General features: G+C 51.0%; 1 protein-coding gene across 11 annotated transcripts in view; it reads left to right on the top strand.

Moving 5' to 3' along the window:
- The window catches only part of CYFIP1 (cytoplasmic FMR1 interacting protein 1), an 89776-nt gene that overhangs the window by 15391 nt on the left and 64835 nt on the right, over positions 1-9550 (top strand). For 4 of the 11 annotated variants that reach the window (XM_021705945.1, XM_008072072.2, XM_021705946.1 and 1 more), the window contains exons 1-3: positions 7377-7525; positions 7599-7688; positions 9407-9484. In XM_021705945.1, the coding sequence (XP_021561620.1) occupies positions 7409-7525; positions 7599-7688; positions 9407-9484 (285 nt within the window). In that variant the 5' untranslated portion in view covers positions 7377-7408. Of the gene's footprint in view, positions 1-7376; positions 7526-7598; positions 7689-9406; positions 9485-9550 lie in introns of those variants that run through there. The other 7 variants (XM_021705944.1, XM_021705949.1, XM_021705948.1 and 4 more) reach the window with 5 other exon arrangements.

Below are 9550 nucleotides of genomic sequence, written 5' to 3' on the forward strand. Positions count from 1 at the left end.
ATGAGGTCTCGCCAAGTTGCCCAGGTGGGTCTCGAACCCGCGGGCTCAGGCAGTCCACTCACTTCAGCCTCCCAAAGGCACGGGATTACAGGCTGAGCCACCAAGCCCGGCTTACCTGGGGTCTTCTGATGCTCACCTAGGGCTCCATGAAGCTCACCTAGAGTCCTGTGGTCCCACCTGCAGCCCCTGACATAAACCTGGGGAGTTCTGATGCCCATCTGCAGTTCTGTGAAGCCCACCTGGAGTCCCATGTTTCCACCTGCAGCCTCTAACATGTATCTGGGGTCTTCTGATGCCCACTTGGGGTTCCATGAAGCCCACCTTTGGTCCCAGAATACCACCTGCAGCCCCTGATATGCACCTGGGGTCTTCTGATGCCCGCCTGGGGTCCCATGGTCCCACCTGCAGGCCCTGACATGCCCCCGGAGTCTTCTGATGCCTACCTGGAACTCTGAAGCCCATCTGGGGTCCCATGATTCTACCTGCAGCCCCTGACATGCACCTGGCATCATCTGATGCCTACCTGGGGTCCCCTGTCAAGCCAGGTGTGTGAGGTGTACAGCATTGTGTGAGGTGCTTACTAAACTCAGGAGCTGGCTGGTCTTTCACTGACCACAGCCACAGTTCCTGTTGCAAACCGCCACGAGCCACCCAGAGCAAAGGTGTGTCCCCGAATCATAGAGGCTCTGAGATTGACTCGGGAACACTTGAACATCACTGGGAGAGCAGCACAATCGGATCAGTGTGTCTTTCTTTGAAAAACTCTTCAAACTTAGAGAATGAATCACTTGATAGCGTGTTTCCTAACATATTGAAATGCATTGCTATCATTGACGAGCTGTGGTATTGAGAGCCAAACTTGAGGGTTGAGAACTGCCGATGATGGCGGATCAGTCAAGGAGGAAGAAGCCACCTCTGTGTTACTGACTGACCGCAGCAGGGATGATCGTGGTGCTCTTGGGCAGCGTGGTCATGTGGGAGGCTGGGCCGTGAGCACACGGAAGGGCAGGCACTCCCGCCGGCCCTTGGCTTCCGCTCTCGCCCGTGGTGTGCGCTTTCTGTGTGGCATGTACTGTTTTCGTGTCAGCAGGAGACCACCTCATCTCGACTCCCCTCACCAGATGGCACCAGGGCCCTGGCCTGCCCGGGCACCTCTGCTCCACCTGTTCCTGCCTCCATGTGCATGGGCCAGGGTCACCGGAGCAAAATACCACAGACTGAGCAGAAAGGTCTTGTCTCGCCGCTCCGGAGTCTGAGAACACGGTACAGGCATGGTTGGCTTCTCCTGAGGCCTCTGTCCTTAGTTTATGGCCAGCTACCTTCTCCCTGTGTCCTTCTGTGGCCTCCCCTCTCACATGTCACCCAGCTCTGACCAGGCCCAGAGAAGCGGACATCTCTGTATGAGTCTGTGTGAGCTGCATCAGCGGAGACAGACGTGATCCTGCTGCTAAACTCTGAACTACTGGTTGACAGCACTGGAGAACAGTTTGAGTGCTGCTCCAAGTATGTGACCCTCATGGTGCTGCTGGACATGTGCACGGTGGCAGTCACTTGGAAAGGCTGGTCAGATTTAGTTGAGGGGCTGTGGACACTGGCTGTGCAGTGACCGGCTAGACAAGGTGCTCCTGCCCAGAAACACGGCCTCCGTGGTTGTCATGGAAGGAGACTGGAGACTGCATCAGGTGTCAGTGCTGGGATGAAATCCTAGTGGATGACGTGGCATTCTCTAGAGGGCTTGAGGCAGGAGGAGAAGACGAAAAGATTCCAGGGTGTGAGGAGCTGGAAGTGGGCACAGAGTGTGGACCTTATTCCCAGCAGTGGGATGCCAGTGACCAAGCAGTTAGAGGTGGAGCCAAGTAGACCTCAGAGAAATTTTAGAGATGGAACTTTGAGAAGTCAAAGAGTGAGAATGATAGAGACCTTGGCGACTCAACATTGGTTATTCCAAGTTCACTTCACAGGGCTAGGCTGTGGCCATCCAGATACACACTCGTGGAAGATGCACGGATGGAGAGACCTCAGCAGTGAACCAGGCCAGGCTGTGTGTGTGATGGCCGCTTGGTGTCACACACCGAGGTGTGTTCCGGAAGGGTGCTTATGACCATGAGATACTTGAAACAGGAAGATGTGAAGACTAGAAAGAGCAGCAGTGTGCTGCCACAGGGCCTTGGCTGGTGGTCTCCGTGAGGCACTGGCATGGTGCGCTGAGCGAGGCTCCTGGAGAATGCCTGATGACACGAGCAACTGCACAGTCATCAAAGCAGCTTACAAAAAACATTTTCTATTTTGTAGGGGATGGTGGGATTATGGGTGATAGTTTTTATTTTTCCTTTTCCGTATAGTCTGATTAATCAGCAATACATATGGCTATTTTTTGGTCTCAGTTTTTGGTAAAATATGCATACCACACAGTTTACCCCACTTCACCTTAAGTGAGGATTCAGTGGTGTTAAGCACATTTACTGTTATGCAACCTTCACCGCCCTCCATATCCACAGCTTTCTCACCTTCCCAAACTGAAACTCTGTGCCCATTAAACAAAACCTGCTGACCCCCCTCCTCAGCCCCCAGTGGCCACCACCATCCTGCTTCCTGTTCTGTGCCTGTGATGACTCTAGGGACTTCAGGTTAGTGGAATCACATAGGATTTGCCTTTTTGTGACTGACCTGTCTCACTCAGCTTGATTTTTACCAAGGTTCATCCACATTGTGGCGTGAGTCAAGACGTCTTCCCTTTTTAAGGCTAATATTCTATTGCGTGGATGGAGCACATAGATACTGCCAATCTTATGCAAGGAAAGAAGTCCGTAAGCACTGGCTTGAAGTAAGCGGAGCATGTGGTGTTTTTCCTCGGCTGTGACATGAGCGTGTCATGGCTGTGAGTCACAGTCGAGGCATCAGCAGTCTCGCTGCACCTTCTGCCTTGCGCCCCCGCCTCCTCGCCCCTCACTGAGGGGATCATCTTGCCTCTTCTGGCAGGGGCGGATGAAGGGTCCCTGTGGGCGCTGTGCAGAGGCAAGAGCTATTGTCACGTGGGCTGTGTGGTCTCCCTGGGTGGTCGGCCTGACCCTTTGTGGGTCCCGGGCATGACTGGATGCGCCCTGGGGCCCTTCCTGGCACAATCTGGGCTCAGGTCACAGCCAGTAGGGCTCGGTGGGAGCCCCAGCCCGTGGGACTGAGACACGTCCTCCGATAGCCTAGCCTCCTCGGAGATGTCAGCTTGAGGTGCCTGCTGGATGTGGCTGGGGCTCCCCACACTGGCCCTGCAGGGCGGTGGCCCCTGCCAGGGCAGCTTTGTGCAGTAACTGTCCTGTGCTTCTTGTTTCTTGAATGTGGAACAGGAAGTTGATGATACAAGGTTTTAAAAGGGCCATCTTCTTGGTTTTGACATTTATCTGCTACATTTTAAATTTATAGTTAGAAACATGCAGAGATAATTTTCTGTTGTTGGGAGGAGTGTCCCAGCAGAAGAAGAGGCAGAGATCTCAGCGAGATCCAAGTGGTTGGTGTTGAAGGGGTTCCGTGTTCCTGTAGATTGCCCAGCAATTCCTGAGGGAACTTGTTGGCATCTCCGATTGCCATTGTGGGCTTGCCTGCAGCAGCCCCTCCTTATCCAAGGGGCTTATGTTCCAAGACCCCCAGCGAAACCATGAACAGCTGAACCCTGTATACAGTTTTTTCCTACACATACATACCTAAGATATAACTAATGATAGTAACTCATAATAAAATAGAATTACAGTAACATACTGTCATGAAAGTTGTTATGTGAATGTGGTCTCTGTCTCAGAATACCTTCCTGTCCTGTGCTCACCCTTGTAAGATGTGGGGCTACACGGTACCTATTTGATGTGGTAGAGGGAGGTAAGGGATGCAGCGTTAGGCCATCTGACTTTGAATGCAAGCCCTGCTCTTCCACAACAGTCTGATGATGGATCTCCCAGAGAGCTACTGAGTGACCAACAGATGGGTAGTTGATACAGTGTGGACATCCCGGCTGAGGGACCTCTGAGCCATATGGCACGAGATCCCATCACTCTACTCAGAATGGGGTGCAAGATAGATCTTAAGAATTGTTATTTCTGGAATTCTCCATTTGATATTTTTGCATTGCAGTTGACCTCCGGTAACTGAAACCACAGAAAGGGAAGCCCAGATTGCCCAGATTAGGGGGTGGCTATGACTATGAAATCCCTCCTTCCAGTTCGGTCAATTTTTGCTTGGTGCAGTTTGAAGTGTTTGGTCTGGGTGCGTACACATGTAGGATTGTTCTAGGGAACTGACTCCTCTGTCACTATGCAGTGTCCCCCTTCATCTCAGGGACTTGCTCTGACCTGCGTTGTCTGGTACTGACACACCCACTCCCGTTCCCTTGGGCTATCATGTGCCTGGATCGTCTCCTTCCCTCTCACTTTCAGACCTGCTCTGTCAGTCTATTTGAGGCAAGCTTCTTGTAGATGGCATAGAGTTGGGCTAGGATTTTTTTAATCTATTCCGACAATCTCTTTTAATTGATGTTTTTTATTATAATAATATAATTATCAATATGTTTGGACTTTAGGTCTACCATTTTATTACTTGATTGCTATAAGATCCCTGTAAGTGTTTTTCATTGCTTTGTTGCCATTTCCTGCTTTCTTTTAGGTTACTTAAACATTCTGTTGTATTCAGTTTTAATGTAGTCTAAATTATCTATCTATAAGTTATGTATTTTGCGTTGTGTAGCTTTTTAGTGGTTGCTTTGAAGATTACAAAATCCATGCTTATTAACTTTTCACATTCTACTTAGAATCAGTCTACTTTTCACTACTTCTAGGTAGAAACCTTATCTCCCCCCCCCCTTCATGCTGTAGTTGTCTCAGGTAATTTACATTTATGTACCCTGGACACCCCATCAGATGATATCTTGATTTTGCTTTCACTCTCCACATACCTGTGAGTGGGCTGTAGGGGAGAGTCTGTTCTGTGTGCGACTTTTCTCCTGCGGCTGTGCCTGGGGTTCGTCCTGCCTTCTCTCTGCACCTCCCTGGCTGAGGAGCTTCCTTCAGCTCGCTGTCTGTGCTCTCCCTTTGCTTTCCTCCTCTGAGAGTGTCCTATTTTACCACATTCCTGGAGGATCAGTCCTCCCCCGAGGTGGGATTCAGGGTCTATGCTGCTTCTCTCTACATGAGGCGCTGAAAATGAGGCTCTGCGCCGACTGCCCGTGGGAGCCACTGGCCTCCAACTGCTGTTCCATGCTCTGTCGGGTGTCCTTTTTCTCTGGCTGTTTTCAAGATATTTTTTCCTTTGTCTTTAGTTTTCAGCAGTTTGATTGTGATGTGTTTGAGTGTGGATTTCTTTGGGCTTATCTTGTTTGGGATCCATGGAGCTTCTTGAATCTGTAGACAAAAAGGAGCTTTCAGTCATGTTCTCAGCTGATGTCATCACTGATTGCGAAGACACAGAGGTTAGACTTTTTCTCTTGCCCCAAAGGTCCCCAAGGCTCTTTTTATTTTTTCAGTCTTTTTCTCTCTGGTATTCATATTAGTTCACTTATATGGCCCTGTCTTCAAGTTCACGGAACCCTTCCTCTGCTTTTAGCTCTTGTAGGGAGTTTTTAACATTTTAGTATTGCGTCTTTTATGCTTAAAATTTCCATTTGGTCTTCCTTACATCTTGCTTTTGTTTTTTGCTGACTTTCAAGTTTTCTGTTCAAGTCAGGTGTGGCCTGATTGGGCTTTTTTTTTTTTTTGAGTTGGAGTCTCACTCTGTCGCCCAGACTGGAGTGCAGTGGCCACTCCCGGCCACCGCAACCTCGACCTGCTGGACTCCAGCGATCCTTCCGCCTCAGCCTTCTGAGTAGCCGTAACTACAGGCGCCCACTACCACACCCGGCTAATTTTGTTTTTTGATTTATTGTAGAGATGAGGTCTCGCCAAGTTGCCCAGGCGGGTCTCGAACTCGCGGGCTCAGGCAATTCACTCACCTCAGCCTCCCAAGGAGCGGGATTACAGGCTGAGCCACCGAACCCGGCTTGTTCGGGGATTTTCATAGTACAGCAGGTCATTGCTATGAAGCCTGGAGAGAATGTGATACATGTGACCTTGGCGTTGGCGTCTGTTGGTGGCCTTTTTCCCATGGGATTTGAGATCTTATTTGTATTATAACTGACATTTTGAACGTATAATATGTTCAAACATATAATATAGCATGTGATATAAGACTCTGGGTCATGTTCAGATCCTAGGAGGATGTTGATATTTTTATTTTAGCAGGCAGACATCCTGGGTGGATTTGGGCTGTGCTTCTGCCTTGCCTCTGTGAGTCTGTTTGCTGTCATACCCTCTTCAGCACCATGTGGCTCTATCCCACAGTGTGTGGCTCGTGGCTGTGTGGGATCTGGCTGTCTGGGGACTGGGAGTGTGCAGCTCGAGGACAGGTGCGAAGCTCCTGTGCAGTTTTCTGGGCTCTCTTCTTCCTCCCCACACTGGCTGGGGCTTGCCTTCTGCCTTCTCCAGCCAGGATGCTGACTCACTAGCCTGTCCCACTGCCCACTGCTCACCTGCTCTTACATCTGGTGGCCAGTGCCAGGAGGAGCAATTTGGGGTTCCTCCTGTTCAGGGTCTTGTCGCCCACCTACTGCCTTTTCCTTCTTCGATGGCCACTCACCTGCCCCTGCGTCCCATTGAGGTCAGAGCTACCCCCTGTGGCATCTGGGATGGAAGCAGTTTCCGCGGGAGGCAGGCTGGCATGTGCCTACCCCACCCTCTGCAGCTGCACAGAGGGGTGTGTTCGGATGACGCCTGCCTTCATTTCTGTCCTCTACACCAGCTGCAGCGTCTGTGATTTCTGTCCCTGCCACGAGCCACCTCCTGGCTCACCAGGCCTCTCTGGCGGTGCCCCCTACTGGCTATCTCTGCCTGTCTGTGCAGCAGGACAGCTGGTGCTGGGGCCATGGCTCTTGCTTTTTCCATCTCAGTCCCCAGCTGTCTGAGGAGCTGCCTGGGAGCGGCACTCAGGGAGCTGGTGTGGGCAAGTGTATGTTGGAGGGGCGCGGTATGTCCTCCACCTGAAGGGTTGTCAGACCCTCGCCAAAAGCCCTCGTTACCAGAGACTAGGGACTGCTTCCCCAAGGTGGGAAGGACGGCAGGAGGCAGTGGCACGTATGATGGTCTGTGTCCCCTACACTGTGACACACTCCTGGAGGCCAGGGGAGTCTGTCTCCAGTGACTGTGAAGGGAGGAGAGGCTGACCAGGGACTCTGGCACCCTGGCCTGCATGCCCCGGGAGGGATGCCCAAGTTGGCCATTGCCAGTGCCCTCAGGAGCAGGAGGGACTGACAGCCTGCTACCCTGCCTTGGAAAGCTTGCTGGGTGCCTCCTCTTCTTCCTCTCAGAACAGGTGGCCTTGTGTTTTGTTCTGGCCCAGGATGGCGGCCCAGGTGACGCTGGAGGATGCGCTGTCCAACGTGGACCTCCTGGAGGAGCTGCCCCTGCCCGACCAGCAGCCCTGCATCGAGCCCCCACCATCCTCATTGCTGTACCAGGTGGGTGCCCAGCGGCTGCAGGCACACAGCCTGTAGCTTTGACTTCTACCTGACAGTTTTCCCTTCCTTCCAGCCGAATTTCAACACTAACTTTGAAGACAGAAATGCATTTGTCACTGGCATCGCAAGATACATTGAGCAAGCCACCGTCCATTCAAGCATGGTAATGCCGCTGCGTGCCTGTTTCTCTTGGGGGAAGGCACCTTCGAATGGGAAATACATACTTTTCTGGTATTACCCTGATGGCTTATGAAGCAAGGAAGAAGAGAAGAAAATGAGTAAAATGCCTTATATTTTTAGGGCAACCCCCTCGGGTCCCCTCCCATTGTGGGTGCTTTTCTGTCTTCTCACTAAATCCTCCTTTCAAAAAAAACCAAAAAACAAAAAAAGCCTTTGTTTTTCTTATTATAAAAACAATAATGCTTTCTGAAAATGTAGCATCTGTGGCCCAGAGAAAGTCTTTGTTGGCCGGGCTCGGTGACTCAGCCTGTAATCCCAGCACTTTGGGAGGCTGAGGGAGTGGATTGCCTGAGCCCGCGGGTTCGAGACCTGCCTGGGCAACTTGGCGAGACCTCATCTCTACAATAAATCAAAAAATGAGCCGGGCGTGGTAGCGCGCGCCTGTAGTTCCAGCTACTCAGAAGGCTGAGATGGAAGGATCGCCGGAGCCCAGCGGGTCGAGGCTGCGGTGACCGGGAGCGGCCATTGCACTCCAGTCTGGGTGACAGAGTGAGACCCCAACTCAAAAAAAAAAAGAAAGCCTTTGTCAGCATTTTGAGGGGACTCCTCCCTGGTTGGTGCTCACTCCCTCTCCAGATCTGCAATCACACACACCAGTTGTATGCCCATGTCATGAAATTGTGCTAGAGAAAGTAATCTTTTTTTTTTTGAAGTCAGGATCCCCCTCTTGCCCGGGATAGAGTGCAGTGGCATGACCACAGCTCACAGCAGTCACCACCTTATGGACTCACGCAATCCTTCACCTCAGCCTGAGTAACTGGGACTACAGGTACACACCACCACACCCGGCTAATTTTTGATTTTTGTAAAGATGAGTTCTTGTTATGTTTGTCATTCTGGTCTTGAACTCCTGGGCTCAAGCAATCTTCTTGCCTCGGGCTCCCAAAGGGAGTTTGGGATTACAGGCCTGAGCTACCACGCCCAGGCCCATAGAAAGTAATTTTTAATGGTGATATAAACCATTTTGTAAATATTCATGATTTAACTATTTTTGCACACTTACTTAGTTTCCCCTTGTACCTAATCTTCAAATGCTGTGATGAACATCTCTAAATATTGACTAGATTTTTGGTAAAAGTGATGTTAGTGTCAAAGTTTGTGAGCATTTTAAAGCATATTAAAAACATTGTCAAATTGTAGTTGACATTTTAAAGAGCCTCTATATGATTTTTATCATATTTACCAAAGGAAACAATGTGAAATAATAGAACACAAAAGCACTTTCATAAAAAATGCTGACAATCACTTTCCTGTGTACACTCTCCCTGGACTGTAGGTGCTGTGGGAACTTCTAACTTTCCCCCCACACACCTGGGCTGCAGTCCTACCTGCCTTCTTCGGGAGTTAGGAGGCTGCTATGACCCCGTGGCTTCATGGCCAGCAGATTGCCAAGGTTGGGTGGAGCCAAGGCTTAGCTGGGCATGGCTGACTTGGAGGTGCCTGAATGTCACTGACATGCTCTCTACCTCAGGATAGCGGTGGCCCCACTCTGCATCCCACCCCAGCTTCTCAGCAGCTGTCTCTTGACAGCAGGCCGGGTGTGCAGGACTGTTCATGGCTTTGCCTAGATTTTAGCAATGTGCATCTCATTTTTCATGCGTGTCCCTGCCTGCCTTTGACTTGCCTGGGGTTCTCTGGCAGAATGAGATGCTAGAGGAGGGCCAAGAGTATGCGGTCATGCTGTACACCTGGAGGAGCTGCTCCCGGGCCATCCCGCAGGTGATCTGCCACCCCGACCACCCGCTGCCCTGTTCCCACCTGCCATGCCCTAGCCCGGTTGACCAC

This window comes from Carlito syrichta, unplaced genomic scaffold (genome assembly GCF_000164805.1).
Source record: "Carlito syrichta isolate Samal-C Ts95f unplaced genomic scaffold, Tarsius_syrichta-2.0.1 Scaffold314839, whole genome shotgun sequence".
Lineage (NCBI taxonomy): Eukaryota > Metazoa > Chordata > Mammalia > Primates > Tarsiidae > Carlito > Carlito syrichta.